The sequence below is a fragment of the Micropterus salmoides genome, unplaced genomic scaffold (assembly GCF_014851395.1).
Source record: "Micropterus salmoides isolate LMB-PRFRI ecotype aquatic unplaced genomic scaffold, ASM1485139v1 Ms_hic_scaffold_11, whole genome shotgun sequence".
NCBI classification, from domain to species: Eukaryota; Metazoa; Chordata; class Actinopteri; order Centrarchiformes; family Centrarchidae; genus Micropterus; species Micropterus salmoides.
Genome location: NW_024040152.1, coordinates 6,069,342 through 6,088,192, shown reverse-complemented (window position 1 = coordinate 6,088,192; position 18,851 = coordinate 6,069,342). Strand labels below are relative to the sequence as shown.

Here is an 18,851-nt window from a genome sequence, read left to right as displayed (position 1 = left end):
TGCTCTAAAGCTGATTGGCTATGCACTTCATTTTAGACACAGCTTTAAAAATTACAATTCATTCAGTTTTATTTCATTTTATGGTGAGAAAAAGAAATGGTAAGAAAGCCTCGAGCCGTCTTTTGAACACCTGAGCAGCACAGATGTGGAGTCAGAGGACAATAAAAGCAGCGATTCAGCGCTCACGTGCAAATCTCATCAGCCAGCTCTAGTTAGCGGCAGACGGCACTAATTGGTTCCAGAAGCGCTGCTCTCGTTCGCACTGGCTGAGATGGCAAGCAGTGAGGGCGGGCAGAAAGAGGGAGAAAAAAAACTAAGAGCCAGTCAGAGGGAGGGGGAGCAAGTAATAAGAGGTCAGCCACCATGTACAGTTGGGCTGCCAGAGCCAGAAAGGCACGCCAATTTTATGGTCAATTGGGCAACGCATCTGGACTCATAGATCACAGGGCTGCAGGGCTGGACTTAACACCCAGCTCACACACAAAACAGACCACACAACACACACAATCACAGCCAAACAGGCTACACACACACACACATACCAGGGAAACATGATGCTGTCAAGGAGTCATATGAAGATTTTCATACACATGGTTCCTACAAGTTTTAATATCAGAATTTTCCCAGAACTTTTATAATTTAAAGATTTCATAATATTATATTGTACCCTGGGATCAGTGAATCTGATTATGACATATCACTATATACAATTATTCCTCATATTCCTTCTGTTTCCAGTACTTCTCTCATTAAGTTTCCACATTTACCAAAACCTGAAAGAGTTTTTTTTTTAAATATGTCCCCAGAGTATGTTGTACATTTAGTTATTGGCCCAAAATACACATGAGCTACATTCAGCTAGCAGGCTAATTAGGTGTTGTTGTGTGTTGACCTTGTGTTTCTTGTGTTTGATCTGTTAAATATGAAGTTGCACATACTGTATTTTGGACAGAAATTGGTTCATGCTCAACAATAATTTAATGGAGGGTGGCAGGGAGAAAATACTGCCAAACTCAGCATCAACCCAAATGAACAAACAATTTCCACAATGTCATCAGTGAAAAATTATAATAAATCCTGTATGTGATGTGATCAAAAATTCCAGTGTAGCCACTTAATGTACCCTGAAGTGAGACGGTTTTGTTAACTGCTGTTTCTATCAAGAATGAACTCAAAAGAACAAGAAGTTCATGTGATGTGATCAAAAGCTCTAAAACAGCTACTTAAAGTAAGACTGTTTTGCCAAATCCTAAATCTTCAGAATTTAACGGCTTTGTAGAAGGCAGAAATTTAAGTAAGTGAGACTCATTACCAAAAGGTTATGTCCATTTTAATAATCATGTTGTTGTAGCGCCACCTGTAGTAAAACGGCCATCACATTGTGCTCATATACGCACTCTATTAATCCATCAGGAACTTTGCCTTTTGTTTAAGCTATCAATATCCCCAGCTGAAATAACAACTGTGCTGTAGCTTATTAACATTAATTCCATGAGTTGGCAAAACTACAAAATTAAACTCCTGACTGCTGTCTAGTAAGTGTGGTCTCTGTAGGCCAGAGTCTGTAGTATTTATACTCAGTCAAAGATAGTTTCCTTGAGACAGAAGCACCACTCAACATTTTGAAATTTGAAAAAATAGAGAATAGACTAGATTTTGTGGTTCAAAAACGTCAACCTTCATCAAGACCTTAACAATCTACCTGATCAATGTGAGGGGGTAGTTGTCAAACATAATTTAACAACTGCAGACACGAAAAGAAGTTGGAATCTTTGAGTAGGTTACGTAAGTGCATTATAGCATTATATTATTGTATGATCGTCACAAAAAACGAAAACTATTTGGGGTGTGGGGTTAGAAAGAAGAGAGCTTCTTCCTAGATCTCATCTCTGATCGAGGCTAGTGAATCAAGGCTACATTAGCTGCTACTGGCATAACACAACCTCCGATTGCCAACCGAACTGTCGCTGGTCGAGTGGGCAATGTCCTAGATTTTGACAAGTAAGAAAAATGAATGGAATAAAATAGGACATGACACTGTTACTTTAAATTGCATTGTAACACACTACAGTTCATCTTACCTCTGTGGGCACTGCTAGTGAAGGCAGCAGGGGTTTCATGTAGCTGTACCTTTGCATTGTGACCATGACGACACAGCGTAGCATCTCCAAGACAGCCGCCATTGGCCTGAACATGAGGACACATCAACCAACAACACAACACTGAGGCTTGATGACATGTCAGCATGATCCCTTCACCTTACTGACCGCCTGGCCTTCAGCTCGAGGAGAAATGTTGCTGTGATGATGTTACAAGAATTACAGAGTTCTTAATGGGAGAGGCTTCAGTTTCCAGAGCTGAGTGAGTTTTAGATAGATTTTACCCTTGACGTCAGTGAGGAGAGTCATGGTCTATTAGGAGGTCAAAGAAGACCACATGGTTTTAACAATATCACCTCACAGACACCAGTCCCTTCATTAGTAGCCATTTTGCAACTGTGTACAAATAATTGGATTTTAAAATCAATCTGGTAAATAATTGTGGATTATTACAAAACCATCTTCTGTAACCAAAGTTACTAAGTATAGTACAAATAATTTATTACCCAACTCCCCGCAGGAATCTTAATACTGTCTGAATGGTGCTGACCTTTTTAGTATATGTATTGATGTTGTCAGCAGTTCAACCAAAGAGTGATTTTTCTTCCAGATAGTTTCATCTGAATAATCTTTAGAAGCCTAAAGAGGTACAAAGTAACTAACTAACTAAACTAGAAGAGGAGGTGCAACTATCCTGTATTTCACAATAAAATGCAATTTAGATTAAGGTCAAAACATATTTGTGTGTACCGTAACTAACATTATTTTCATAATCCATTAATTGTTTAATAAATAAAATGTAAGAAAAATAGTAATAAATGTCTTAACTCCATAATATTGCCAGGCCACCAGTTCCGGAGTATTTGCCGTCGTCTTTTGCTTTGTGTTTACTCAGATTTAAATCTGCAATGATCTCAAATGTTCAGCCAGTTTAACTTTTCAAACCTGGTGGAGTACTGTTGTTGGCGTGCTAGCCGTACTAGCTCTGCCTCGACATTTTTGCTTAAATAATTAATGGATTACCAAATATGTTGTTGATTTACTAATTGACCAATCATTTCAGCACTAGCAGTAGAAGTATGTTGTTTTTTCTCTCTCCTTTCTTGTCTTCCAACCCTTCAGATTAATCTTGTAACCCCTTGTAGAGTTTCAACACCAAGCTTAAGAACCACTGACATAAATAACCAGATCCTTCTCTGCATCTTCTTAGTGAACTCTACCTACATTTTCTCACTGTTTAATCAAATATCCAACGCTTCTTGTAAAATCAATATATGAATAAATACCAGTACTGTACCTCTGATCCATAATGAATCCCAGGGAGGTGAGAGTGAGCAGAATGTAGCCAGTCATCCCCAGAATGGTTAACTGGGACAGCATCTAGGATTGAGACATGTTTACATACCATGAGAAATGCGGTCAGGAAAAAATACATTACAACTTAAACCTTAAATTAATATCATGGCTGGCTAAGTTACGATCACAGGAGACCTTACTGGGAGAGCAGTCATAAACCACATGGCTGTTCGACTGTTTACTTGGCATTGCCAACCAAAACATGTCTGACCTTCAGAATAAGTGTACTGGCACATACAATATCCTTGCAAATGCAATCTGCCTCTTACTTTACACTGACATGCCTAGTTTACATAGAAGCTCTAATCATGCCAGATGGGTCTTGACAGGGAACTTGACCACAGTGGAAGAGACTGCAGTTTGAATCCCGATAGCCCCTGAAAGAGCCAAAATAACCAACAATGGAGCAGAAATCCCATGCAGACTCTAACTGACCTTTTCTGAACTATTTGGGACACGCACACATAAAACTGACTTGCACAAACACACAGAATATGATGTATGGTCTAATTCTTGTTCTCTAACCTACGGCCTTGGCTGAGAGGGCAGCAGCTGGAAGCCCGGTGTCTCCTGAGGATGCAGCGGGCTGTCAGCTAAGGTTTATATTTCTCCGACACTCAATACAGAGACTTTAAACAGCCAAATTTCACATACCGTACAGACCCAGAAGGCCATATATAGTAAACATAAAATCTAACCATCAACAGGATGTAATAAAACAGTATATATTTATGTTTATCCAAGAGTCGTAATCCATAAGCTCCCCATAAGAACTACATTATCTGAGCCCTCAGATGGGACTATAGAGGGATGATAGGATTATATTTTCCGTGAATCAAACGGAGGGAATTCTGGTGAAGGAACCCCAGACTGTCAAAGCATATTAAAGTTGAATGATCATTGCATTAGAGTTCAAAGGCTACAGATATTGTTGTTTTTATTAAGAGGTATAATGACTGGAGAATTACTTTGGTATCAAAGGTTATGTGAACTTATCTGTGTTTAATAAGCCCAGGGGCACGCAGCCGAGACGCTACGCCTGAGAAAAAATCCTCCACAAATCCCTCAGTGTTGTCAGGTGGAGTCACATTTGCATTTAACGTTTTTAAAAAATGGAAGGGGAAATGTTTTATGTGATCAAGTGTCAAACTACAGCAATAAAAAAGCGGAGGACAGAAACAAAAGTTAACATCTGGTGACAGCAAACTAATTGTGTTATTCTGTTGTCCCCTGAGACGAAGCAGATTAACTCATTATTTAGCTCATTATTGCAGCCGTTATGATGAAGTTCATGAAGGCTTGTTGGACAGTTACCACTGAGAAAATACACCAGAACATAAGTTGTGAAATGTTACTACACTAAGTTACAAAGATAACACACATACTATACTACTGATAATTTGACAACACATAAATGTAAATCTTTATTTAAACTATATATGGGGATTGATTTTCAGAAAAAGAATATTTCAGATTATCTAGTCACATCTCTGTGCCATTTTCTGCTGATGATGGGTAGAAATGATTATGAGAACGTGGAAAAAATAACCTTTCTTATACAATATATGAATATACTATATAAATATGGTAATTTTGTGCCTGTACAGGACATGAAGTGAATCCTCTGAAGTGGGATTTCACATAATTGCAGTTCCTATAAGGTGTCAAAATCTTTTTTGTTGCTGTGTTCTGCTTTTAAAAAAAGCAGGTAGTCAAGTAATCATAAAAAACACTAACTCAGAGAGTTGTTCTGAAATGTGATTTTATGACTTGGTCTGCCTCTAAAAGTAACTGTTTAGAAAACCTATAATAAAACATACACGTTGGCTGATGATGTAATTGAAGAGTGGCTTCACTTGTTTGAAATTACCATGTTTTCATGGCTTCGAATTAACGCAAAGCCCATAAATTGTCGGGCAGTGTATCATCAATTGTCAAACTAAATAAGCGCCTAGCGAACATGTGGGTATAAATACATAAGAGTGACATGATTTATTGTTCGGCCAGAGTGCTCACTTTGTTATTTTCCCTCCAAATCCTGATTGCTGCATCCTGAAGGCTATTTGGGTAGGGAAATGGTTGACTCGACAATTAAGGCGTTTGTGTTCACTGTTGGACCACCAGCTGGTGTTTCATTCGGCAAGAGGGAGGGGAACGCTCGACCCAGGAGGGGAGGTGTGTGTGTGTGTGTGTGTATTTTTTTGGGGGGGGACCCACAACTGAAGGAGCACCACGGAGGTAGCGATCACGAAAAGACAGACCATTTTATTTGGGAGTTTGAAGGGGCTGGGCGTGACAGCAGTTTTTGGCTAACCAAAACTATGCCTAGGGAAAATAGGCTTCCAAAGATAACTGCTGAGGAGACCTGTTTCTTTTTTTTTCTCAAGGAGGAGGAAGGGGGTCTTTTGGCTCTTCGAGTGGAAAATAATAGACAAAGGTTGTTCTAAAGGGGAATGCCGATCAGTCATTCTGTCATGATGTTAGACAGAGCTAGTCTTTTCCTGCTGGCTAAATAGAGGACTCTGCTCGACCATGGATCAGCCACAACAAACTGCATAATTGGGTGAAATAATGCTGACAAACATGCAGCCTTAAATTAAGAGTCTTGGACCACCTTGTCCACATACTTTATATGAGGGATTACAGTAGCCTAAACACAACAGTAGTCAGTGTGCGACCAGAAGGTCTGCTTCAGTCCTACAAAGCGGAAAAGTCTGATTGAAAGAAAAAAAAAAACAATCTGTTCTTGGCCTCTGCTGACATTTACTTTTCCGAATGTGATAAATACATACCATCTTGTTTTCAAACAAATCATGATAAGTTTGCAGCACCAGCAGGAAATGTATGACCACATAAACTTGTAAAGGCAGGGACCAGCTGGGATTGTGAGGCACTTCCTTTCCGGTAACCTGCACATGGAAAATAAAACATTAGTAAGTAAGTAAGTAAAATTTATTTATATAGCACTTTTCATAGATAAAATGACAAGGTGCTTCACAATAAAACAACAAAAAGCTAACCACCAGAAACACATATGACATATGACAGACAACTTTAAAACCAAGCTTAACGTTTAGCTAAACGGCTGTTTGAAAAACAGAGTCTTCAGCTGCTTTTTAAAAGAAACAACACAGTTTAAGGTGCGTAACGAACTGGGGAGTGCATTCCACAACCTGGGTGCAGCAGCTTGGAAAGACCGGTCTCCTCTGGTCTTAAAGTGGGTATGGGGAACTACTAACAGCCTCTGGCCTAATGACCTTAGGTTATGGGGGGGGGAGTATGTTGCTGTAACAGGTCAGAGATGTAAGAGGGAGTTAGACCTTGTAACGCTCTCTAAAAGTAAGGAATAAGATTTTAAAATTAATTCTAAAATGACCTGGCAGCCAGTGAAGGGATGATAGGACTGGAGTAATGTGCGCTCTTCTGCTTGTAAGAGTCTAGCAGCTGGATATGAAGGCATGGATGATCATCTCTAATTCTAACTTTGACACCAGCGATCTTAGTTTGGATATGTTCCTTAGTTGGAAGAAGCAGTTTTTAATTAGTTGGTTGGAGTAATGCGCTAGGTACATTGCTGAATCAAAGACAACACCTAGGTTCCTAAGGCTCGGTTTCACAAACGAGTCCAGGTCACCCAAATACTGCTTAATCAAAGCGGTAATGCTATCAGGTGCAATAATTAATGTCTCTGTCTTATCTGTGTTCAGTTGCAAAGCGTTCTCATTCAGCCAGTGCTTGATCTTGCTCAAACAGTTTGCTACAGCGGATAATTTATGGAGATCTGTGTCCTTAAATGAGCAGTACAGCTGAATATCATCTGCATAAAGGTGGTAAGATATGAACTGTCTGATCATTTGTCCAAGAGGGAGAATGTACAGGAGAAATAAGATAGGTCCCAGGATGGACCCTTGGGGTACCCCATATGACAACACTGCTTTATCCGACATGAACCTGTTTGCAAGAACACTGCCAGACAGATAAGATGAAAACCATTTCAAGACAGTTCCAGACATGCCTGCCAGCTCGTGAAGTCTTTTTAGCATGATATTGTGATTGATAGTATCGAAAGCTGAGGAAAGGTCTAATAGGACCAAGACTGTGCATTTTCCAGAATCAGCGGCCATCTTAATATTGCTGGAGATTTTAAGTAAAGAGGCTTCGGTAGAGTGTTTTTGCAGAACCCAGATTGAAATTTGTCAAATAATTCATGGTTCTCCAGGAAGGTAGTCAGTTGGACTGCTACTATTTTTTCAAGAATTTCTGACACGAACGAGAGTTTAGAAATGGGCCTATAGTTCTAAGGGTCTGATGGGTCCAGGTTAGACTTTTTAAGTACTGGTTCAATGATTGCATGCTTAAAGGAGATAGGGACCATGCCAGTTTGTAGTGAGATGTTAAGCATGTTCACAATACTAGGGCCAACTGAATCAAAAGCTTTTATAAAGAGCACAGTAGGGAGGACATCCATAGAACAGGAGGAAGGTTTTTCCAGCAGGCATTTGATGTCATGCAGGGACACTGTGTTAAAAGAATGAATGAGAGGGGGGTGGGTCACTGAGAGCAGGATTGGAAGGAGTTTGGGAGACATTTGCTCTGACATCTGCAATCCTATTTACAAAGAAATTCAGAACCTCGTTGCTGTCAGTAGCGTTAATGGTGTCAAACAACATTTTGGGGGTTTTCTTATTTATCACCAAGTACTGGGTTCTTGTGTTCTTCAGCAACTCATTTAGTGAAGCGATTTGGTCCTTGAGGTGTAGACTATGGACCACAAGTTTTGATGTTTTCCATAGACGCTCCACTTTGCGACAGTTTCTCTTCATTCATTGTATGGCTTCGTTCATCCAGGGGCAATACTTTTTGTGAACAGTCTTGGTAGGTTTGACAGGTGCCACTTTATCTAAAATGTCTGTGCATTGGTTGTTAAAAGAGAAAAACTTCCACATCCTGGCATCCCAACTACATAACGGGTTCAAACAAAGCAGTGAACTTCTCAGTGACATCCTTATTTATGATTTATGTCTTTGGGCCCTGGGTCTCCGGGCAACAGGTCCAAAGGGAAGTTAAGAGGAAATAATACACAACTATAGTCACTCACATGTACGTCCTCCACACAGACATTTTCTATCTGGAGGCCAAGTGAGAAAACTAGGTCCATGGTGTGGCCCTTAATATGTGTGGGCCCTGAGACATGTTGAATAAAGTTAAAAGCATCAGTGATGGATAAAAGATCCGCAGCTGTGTTACATATGACATTGTCGACATGTAAATAAAAACATCCAACTATTAGAACCTTCTCTAATTTAATTATAGTAGATAAGAAGTTGGTGAAGTCCGTGAGGAAGGCACCTGCGGGGCCAGGGGGACGGTAAACTACCACACAGTAAAACATATCCTTTGAACCTATTTTAATTGTCTGTGACTCAAAAGAGGGGAAACTTTCAGAACAAATTGTTCTGCATAGGAATCTGTCCCAATACAAAGTGGCCAGACCTCCACCACGACGTGCCAGTCGGGCTTCCCAATGATAAGAGCATCCAGATGGACAAAGTTCTTTTAACTGGACAAAATGAACGATGATGTGTTCCCGTCAGCATAACGCCAGGACAGGAAAGATTCTCGACCAATAGAACAGGTGGTGTGGCAGCAGTGGAGGGTGACCACCCGTGTTGTGGAGTGAGATAGGCAGCAAAAATCGGGCCCATTCAGTGTGGCCCAGATGTGTTCGTCGATAAGCGCCGCCGCAGCTGGACCTGAACGCCGGCTCTGCATCCCCTTTTCCTCGATCGTTTCTTAGGGCGATCAGAGCCCCGGCTCGTAAACAGGAGCTGGTAACTCAGGTGAGGGGGACAGGCATGTGAATGGAGGCGGAAAGGAATGTTTGTAGCTATCCCGGTTATGAAGAAGACTTTCCATACAAACTCTGATGTTTAACAGCGTTTGTTGATCGTAAGTCCAAGCAGCAGAGATGTAGGCGTAGGATGTTAATGCTGGTATGGCAACACAAATGACGAATAAAAACAAGGAAAATCGCCGGAGATGCAGGGGAGCAGCGGCCTCACCAAACACAGGCGCCATCTTACTTCCCTGTTGTCAGTATTGTCAATTACAATAAATGTTGTCAATTAATTAATTCCCCAATCCCTATCTTTTTTTTGCAAGTGACTTTTTGGACTGATTCTCACACCAGACAGCTTGCCTATATAATTCATTCAGGTCTGAGTTCGTGTTTATTGTAGCATGCTCAAAATTTTTACAGTATGGCAGAAAAGCTTGTACTCTGACTCCTTAATCAGTGTAAATACATATGAAGTATAATGTGTTGTGTGTATTGATTCTTTATGGCCATTAAATCCTTAAACAAGTGAGCTGAAGTCCGGCTTATAACAACACCTGTTGTAAACTGGATGTTGTTACAATTATTCTATCATACAATACATAGGGACTCTGTACTTGTGTTTGGTCAAGTTTGCATTGATGCTACTACCAGGGGTCGCATTAACTGAATATTCTCCATCATTGACTGAATTTTTTTAAATGATGGTCTGTCATTTTGACACATTAAGACTTGAGCGATCCAACATTAAGTAATTCACATGCAACACTGTCAATAACCACATGTACACCACCTGTAATAGACTGCTCTGTCGAGTTGGTGGAGAGTGCGCATGTTAATGAGTTGTTGTCAAGGAGTCTCACATGCATGACCTCATTGATTAGCTGGCTTTCGCCATCGAATTGGTAGGCTATATCGCTACATAGCCTAGCAATCGCAAAGTTTCTTTATAAGGCCCCATACATGTGATGTGGTTGATAAACAAGGTTAAAAAAGAGGGACTGATGCGGTGGAGGGTAAAGGACAAACAAGTAATACTGAACATTCATCAGCCAATATTAATCAATATTAATCATTCATCTGCTTTGCGTGGTGACATGAAAAAGTGTCTCTGTTCATCTTTTGTTTTCACTTAAAATGCATAACTATAACTTATATATAACTTATTTATATTCAATGTTATTATGATGGAGTTGTTTTTTGGTTCAAAGAACATTAAAATAATGGCCGTGAAGCAAAGAGCGCTGCTCTTCCACGGGTTACGCCTCTTGCGTTCCGTCGGCATTGCGTTGTCAATTGGCATTTGGATGGTCGTTTTTATGTAATATTATTTTTTTGGGCGTCTGTTGGTTGGGTCGGGGCCTTCCGAGTTTGCATCGCGGTGCTTCTGGCCAGAAGCACCGCGATGGCCTTTATTTTTGTTTGTTTTTTTTTCTTTCTCCCACCCCTATTGCCTACTGGGGTTCTTGCCTGCCTGTTGCTGGGGTTGGTGTGGCACAGTCATGGCGTCCCACTCTCACTAACAACTACATTCTTTAACAGGCTTATGCACACACACGTACACACACACACACACACACACACACACACACACACATTCACCCACACGCACACAGACACACACACAGTCTCACACACAGACACAAACAAATTTAGGTTGTCCCTGGTAGAATTATTCCTGATGCTTTTCTTTCAGTTACTTATTTAAATTAATTGTTATTATCCAGCTCTCGTGGCTGTGCTGTGTTGCTTATTTAGTGTGTGTGACTGTTTCATGTTTTAATTTTTCTCTTAGTTGTCTATTTTTATTGTTTGTTTGTTTGTTTTTGTTTGTGTTTGTTTGTTGTTGTTTTTCTCCTCCCCAAGCCCCCCTCTCTGTTCTATTGCAGGTTTCGTTGCTTTCTGCAAGTGGTGTTTCCCACAGCTTTTCCCTGTTGTCCCCACCCTCCATCCCCCTTTCCCCCTTCTCTTACAGGTGTTGTCCTTTCTCTGTGCTGTCTGTTTGTGCCCCCCCCCCCCCCCCACCCCCCATGTCTGCCCCCTGTCCGGCCCAGTGACAAATCAATACATAATTAAATAAATAATAAAACAGACAAAGGAGTATATTAATACTCTCTTGTTAAAGTAAAATCTGTCTGGCACAATATGGTATCCAGCTCATCATACTCTATACCAGGCTGCTGGGCAGGACAGGTTTAAAAAAAACAAAAAAACAAAAAGCTCATAAAGCAAAAGAACTTCTTTTAAACTTTTCAAATGGCCTTTATCCCTTATCAAATCCTTTCTACCTCTTAAGTTTTTATTTTCTTAATTGCAAAAAGGCCTTCTCTTACTTCAGGCTCTTACAGGCTGAATTTCAAAAGAGGTGAAAATGTGTTTGTTAGTTTCCATCTACAGAGTCGTCCAGGATTTATTGGGTGTAGCAGCTTCTCCCCAAACACGAAGGAATATATGAGTCCTTTCGTAAGAATTCCCTGAGTCATTTGACCTGTTTTTGTCTGCATGTGCTTCTTAACGATAAGTAATTAGCCCTGAGGGCATTCTGTTGAAACTGCATCCTCTTTGGAAATGAAGTACAAAAAAACTGGCCAATCATAGATGCCTGTCTCATTCAGGGGGTTTCCCAGGATCCCGGCGAACCAAACCAGCACATGTGGGTTCCCCCCGCATCCCATCCCCAAACCTGTAGGTATTCCAACAAGCTGCTCTGCTTATTCTCAAAGAGCTGAAACACGTTCAACTCTGCCTCCTCCTCACTCCCCTCTCTTTCCTTTATTTCCCTTACCGGCAGATATCAATGAGCAGCCGTCCACACAAAGCCTTTCAAGATATTTCAGTTAAGCTCCAGCTCTGTCCGTGTTTAGAATCGCCCCACTGGGTTTAAAGGGCCAATTTAATTGTAAAGGCAAAGGGGAGTTTTTTTTTTAAGTGTGAAGCATGAGGGAACTAAACACGTGACACCATCAGCGTTATTTCAAAGCTAACCACTGGGGCATTCAAGTGGAGCCTGTATTTCTTTCTGTACACACACACATGCACATTTACCCTCAACTGCATGCGGTTTTAATCCCGCAGACTGCGTTTAAAGACGGTGAAAATGACCTTATTGTGTTCCCTCTACAAAGGCTTTGCAGCTTTTATTTGATGTGGCAGTTCCTTGTAAAACTTGTAGAATAAGCGAATCCTTGAATAAGGAATGCTCTGAGTCATTTAGGCCTTTGTTTTTCCGAGTGTCAAAATGATGGGTAATGAAGCCTGAGAGCATTTTTGAGGAAAAAAATTTACTTTTTTTCTTTTTTACCAACCTTGGGATTGTCCACGTGGTCACCTAGTCGAGGTTTTCCGGGTTTCCAACTTGGACCTTTAAAGAAAGTTGACAATTTGTGGCTGATAGTGTTGTAGGTGTTGGACCTTCTCCACAAATACAAATAGTAGTGCAACTGAAAGAGACAAAAAACCCATAAATCAAACATCAATATACAACCAAACGCTACATTTAACTGATCAACGTTAACTAAGAAATGTTTCTGCTTTCATTGGGCGGGACATTGCTCACGCTGTGCTCTGCCAACAGTGAGGGCAGCAAAAATAATCATAACATCCACTTCCTGGCATTTCATTTTATTGGCCTCCTTCACCTCAGCTGGGCAGTTTGTTTAGAGTAAAGTAATAATGTTATGGTTACAAAATGGCCACTCAGCCAGCAAGGGAAACATGAGCTCACACCTCATCAGCTGAAGGTGTTTATACTCAAATAGATGGAGGTGAGCTGCTCGACTGATGGCCAACTTACAGCAGCCAAATTATTGACGGAAGACAGGACTAACCTGAACATGGAGGATTTCAAAGGTATTGATAGGGAACACCAGACCATAGACCACTTTCTCTGTCTCTGGAGCAAAGGTACCTGAGCAGGACAAATACAGCTTAACCAGTTTTTATTTGCTAAACTAAATACCTTAAACTTGCATTCTTTTTTGGACACAACATTTGATTGTTTACACGTCCAGCAGACAGGGAGTAACATTAGCATTTCCCTAGAGTCGTGTTTGTTACCACCTTGCGAAAGTTATTCATTTTTAGCTCTGTTTCCACCAATTGTTGAGGGAAATATCTGACTCTTTTGCTAATAAGGACACATACATTTGCCCAACTTTTGTTGAGATAAATACTCCCAAGAGAATACTCCACAGAGTAAAAATGGAAAATCTGCTACAGAACAGTTTTGAGAAAGTTGGGATCACAGTTTCTGGGATCAACCTTTTTAAAACAGTGCGCAGCCACAAAGAGAAAAAAATGGCTTAAGGGATTTCTGGGTAATGTGGTAATGTAAACCTCAAAATTTAATCAGTTACTTCTCACTGATGTTTGGTGCAAAATTGCTGAGTTGAAGGCAACAGGCAGACCTAAATTTACTCTTTCCCTTCATTTTGTTGCTGTAATCCGTCATACCACAACTTTTGGTTTCCATTCAATATAAAATAATGACAGGGCAGCAATCACAGACACCAATACCGATACAAACACCAAAAACACAACTAATAACATCTTTAAATACTTTGAAGGTACACAGAAGATTATCGTATAAAGAGACAGTAAAATTTAGGAGCTGTTTGACATCACAGACTGCTAAAATAGGTTTAAGAGTCATACATGTTACACACTGAACACTTTATATAGCACCAACTAAGTGGAGGTATTAAAAAGACACATCAGGAATAGAAGCAAACCTGATTACTTACCAAATAATCTGTCCCATATGATCAGAATTCCTCCATAATTCTTGTCAATGCAGTAAAGGTTCCTACCTGTTGAGATAATATTTTGTGAAATGACCACAGAAATTATTTAAACTCTCATGAAAAAGAGAGAAAAACCCATATTTCTGACCCTGGCCTGGGGTCCTGACCTGCACAAAAATAACCTGACCACATAAAATTAAACCATAACCATAATTAGACATGACCAATTATCAGCATTTCAGCATTTGTTTGAGATTACTTTTCCTGGGCATGTTGATGTACCATCTCGGGAATGGCAAGTTTATAAAAACGTTTAATGTAAGAAGACTGTCACTCTTCTTTATTAAAAAATCTCACCATGATGAACTCTGTGATGTTTTGGGGTGTTAAAGATCCACTCCAAAGGTCCAAGGTCTCTGATCAGCTGAAATAAAATAATAAAATACAGTAAATTGACATTAAATATTTAGTCTTTTCTGTATATGATGAAGATGTGTGCACATCATCTCCATCAGCCATAATCTATGGAAGTAAGCACTTATCTAATGATTATTCTGTGGGCCATAAGTATTTAAACCCAGCAAAACTTGTCTGAGTGGGCTAACTACAGACACACAGCACTGTAGGCTAGACAAAGTCATATAATGCTACAATGACGATTATAGCAAGCATATACCAAATACACCCCAGTGAAATGTCAGGAAGGTAGGAACTAGTGTTGCAGTCAAGACCACCCAAACCAAGATCAAGTCAAGACCAAGACCAGAGTTTATCAAGACCGAGACAAGACCAAGACATTTAGGGGCTGAGATCAAGTCGAGACCAAGACCGAGGGAGGGCGAGACCGAGTCAAGACCAAGACCAGTTCCCCACATTACATGACACACAATAAAATGTGAAACGAGATCATAGGTACTTCTCATATTGATCTGAAAGATCCACATTCCCATTAAAACACCCACATACAAACACTAAGGAGCTGAAATCAACGTAAGCATCTTTATTCAACTTATCCATGCTTACCATCGCGGGGACAGTCGTTAATGGTAACACATTTTTAATTAGGGTTATTGGTTGCATTCAAAGCAATACGTTTTCCATCCAGTCAAAGTTAGGATGTTAACAAATAAATCAGACAATGCAAAAGCAATTTATTCCCAAAGTTGTGGTCTTGACTGGTCTTGAAATAAAATCCCGAGACCGAGACAAGACCGAGTACAAATGCGGTCGAGTAAGAGACGAGACCAAGACCTTCAAAAAGTGGTCTGAAGACCGGTCTCGAGTACTATAAGACCAGTAGGAACCATGACATTTTGGGTATTTTTGCTTAAAAAATGACTTGAAAAATGATTAATCAACAGTCTGAAAATAGTTAATGATTACTTTCCTGTTGATCAACTAAGTCATTCATATCTTGTCCTGGACAAAAGTTAGACCAACTGTGTGACTGGACCTAAAACCAAAAGCACATTGATAATTTTTGGAAAGATGCATTATGGGACACTTGGTTTATGTTTTTTTATTATATTACTTTGGTTAAAAATTGAGCTCACTTTGATACTGCACATTCCTAAATATTCAAATTCATGTTTGTTTTCAAGTTAGTTCAATTGTTCGCTGACAAAAGTTAAATCCATTAACACGCACATACAGAAAACATGCACATCTAGTCTGACATAAACAACCATGCAGTTAAATGCATCCTCACTACATTTGTTGAATAAGACATGAATCATTTTCTCTTCTTAGATATCAAACAGATGCACCAGTGAGTCATTAAATATTACAGAGGTCACACAGCATATTTCACACAGTTCATGTTTCTCTTTTGGCTGCAACGCTCAGATATTTTGATGTTTTGCATCAATACGACAGACCTCTCAGTCTGGAGAAATGTGCACGACTGGACAGAATTTCTCAGTGATTCATTATTTCCATGTAATGGCTGCGTCTGGCAGCCGAGCGTGAGAGTTTCATCTTGAATGAAAAGGGTCTCCACCACTTCACTCCGGCTCTGAGATGGAGTGGTGCAGTGAATAGCGTGCCAATAAATTACAAGACATCAAAAAAAGCCTATAAAGGAGGCATAAATTACATCCCTTCAGAATATTGTGACTATTACGACTGTTTTCACTAATAGTGCACTAAAAGATGGAAGGCACTCCAAATCCATTCATTCCCTCTAAAGATTGTGGGGATTGTAAAAGTGATACTCCCAGTCACTTTAAAGGCAGAGAGAGTGGTCATGCTTCTGTTTGGAATATTTCATAAAATCTCATTATTTTTTATTGAATACAGGTTCCACTGCAACACCAAGTCTAAAAAGGCTCGACTTAGCAGACGGATTAGTATTGGCACAGGGGGAAAGATAACTTTACAGGCCTTTTTCCAGTCAGATTACCTTCATAACCGTGCACAGCAACAGTGAATGGAAGAGTAAATTCATACTCAGCTATATGTGCTACATGTTGACTGATTATACAACATATTTATATATTTAATCATTGTAATATACTGTAAATAGTATTCGTGTTCTTCATCTGCATAAAACAGCCTGGTGGCTTAAACAGCTGCAATTACACTTAAGTAGCTGTAACTGTTACTATTTTGCTAAACAAACAAAACAAAACAATATATTGATGATTAAATTAATTCAATTATTTTCTGCAAATCAACAAATACATTTTTTCTATAGTATGCGCAGGGCTATAAACCAAAAATCATGTTAATCATTATCTTGAACTTTTCCTGACACTCCATATGCAGGTAAAAAGTCAGTGTTTCACAACAGGACATTTTAACTACACCAGTCAAACGTTACAGTGTACTGTGAAGTTAAACATCATTGGACTTAACATTGTCTCTTTTTATAGCCCACACCTGACACTCATCAACATCAACACATCTAAGCGACTGCACTGAGACATAAACTCAACACAGTGTTTCAGTGTTTTCTACAGCACTACAACAACAGCCTAACGTATTACAGAATACCTAAGCTGTGTTTAAATATTTACCTCTGTGTGGATCCAGAACTGGTAGAGAAGGTTTAACTGTAGGTGAACTGCAAAGATTGTGGGGGGTGCAACCAGAGCCATGGGCAGGTAGAAAATCTGAGGATGACAGAAATTAATAGAGTACATACAGTGCATCCGGAAAGTATTCACAGCGCCTCACTTTTTCCACATTCATTATTTTTTTCCGGATTCATCATTTTCCTCAAAATTCTACAAACAATACCCCATAATGACAACGTGAAAGAAGTTTGTTTGAAATCAAAAAAGCACATGTACATAAGTATTTACAGTTGCTCAACATTTTGTTGAAGCACCTTTGGCAGTCTTTATGAGAATGATGCTACAGGCTTGACACATATACAGTCCCCTCCAAAAGTATTGGAACGGTAAGGCAATTTCCTTTGTTTTTGTTGTTCACCGAAGACATTTGGGTTTAAGATCAAAAGATGAGTATGAGACAAGAGTTCAGAATTTCAGCTTTTATTTCCTGGTATTAAACAACTCAGGACATATCACCCTTTGTTTGAACCCACTCATTTTTCAAGTGAGCAAAACATGTGACTGACAGATGTTTCTTGTTGCCCAGGTGTTGCATTTTAGGTTTACATGTGCAGAGACAGTTGTATTACTGATTATTATTGACTCAATGACATCTCCACCAGAGATGAGTCCAATGAGGGTGGTGTCATCCGCAAACTTCAGGAGCTTGACAGACTGGTGACTAGAGGTGCAGCTGTTGGTGTCCAGGGAGAAGAGAAGGGAGGAAAGAACGCAGCCTTGAGGGGAACCGGTGCTGATGGTCCTGGAGTCAGAGACGTTGTTTTGCCAGCTTCACGTACTGCTTCCTGTCCGTCAGGAAGTCAGTGATCCACCTGCAGGTGGAGTCGGGCACGTTCAGGTATTGAAAGCAGAGCTGAAATCCACAAACAGGATCCTGGCATAGGTTCCCGGAGTCCAGGTGCAGGAGGATTTAGTGAAGGGCCATGTTTACAGCATCACTGCAGGGGGTCTGTGATGGATTTTAGGTGGGACAACACAAGGCGCTCAAAGGACTTCATAACCACAGAGGTCAGGGCGACGGGTCTGAAGTTGCTTAGTCCTGTGGTCCTTGGTTTTTTGGGGACAGGGATGATGGTGGAGGCTTTGAAGCAGGCTGGCAAATAGCATGTCTCCAGTGAGGTGTTGAAAATGTCTGTGAACACCGGAGACAGCTGATCAGCACAGTGCTTTGCGGGGTTTCTGCCTCCTGAACAGTCAGTTGACTTCCCCCTCTGTGATGGAGAGAGGAGGGGAGGGGGTGGGGCTGGCCAGCTCTGAGGAGAGAGGGGAGCAAGCCATTATCGAGCTGAGAAAAGAATGAAAATCGACCAGAGCCATTGGACAAACATTGGGCATGGCAAGCACAACAATTTGGAATGTCCTGAAAAAGAAAGCAACTACTGGTGTCCTGAGCAACAGATATCGAACAGGTCGGCCAAGGAAAACAACAGCAGTTGATGACAGAAATATCGCGAGAGCTGTAAAGAAAACCCCCAAAAAATCAGTTAGTGACGTCACCAACGACCTCCACAATGCAGGGGTGAAAGTATCACAATCCACTGTTGGAAGAAGACTCAGAGAGCAGAAATATAGAGGCCACACCACAAGATGCAAACCACTCATCAGCAGCAAGATTTGGAAGGGGAGATTGAAATTCGCAAGGAAGTACAGAGAAGAGCCACAAAAGTTCTGGAACACAATCTTATGGACTGATGAGACCAAGATTAATCTCTACCAAAGTGATGGAAAGGCCAAAGTGTGG

The 18,851-nt window shown here is 40.4% G+C and overlaps 1 protein-coding gene across 1 annotated transcript in view; it reads right to left on the bottom strand.

Moving 5' to 3' along the window:
- agmo (alkylglycerol monooxygenase) overlaps positions 1-18,851 on the bottom strand; it is a 51,476-nt gene that overhangs the window by 11,556 nt on the left and 21,069 nt on the right. The window contains exons 5-12 of the mRNA XM_038710581.1: positions 17,051-17,146; positions 14,391-14,457; positions 14,034-14,099; positions 13,119-13,198; positions 12,597-12,731; positions 6,248-6,364; positions 3,397-3,479; positions 2,082-2,187 (exon numbers count right to left, since the gene is read on the bottom strand). Coding sequence (XP_038566509.1) covers positions 2,082-2,187; positions 3,397-3,479; positions 6,248-6,364; positions 12,597-12,731; positions 13,119-13,198; positions 14,034-14,099; positions 14,391-14,457; positions 17,051-17,146 — 750 coding nt within the window. The remainder of the gene's footprint in view (positions 1-2,081; positions 2,188-3,396; positions 3,480-6,247; positions 6,365-12,596; positions 12,732-13,118; positions 13,199-14,033; positions 14,100-14,390; positions 14,458-17,050; positions 17,147-18,851) is intronic.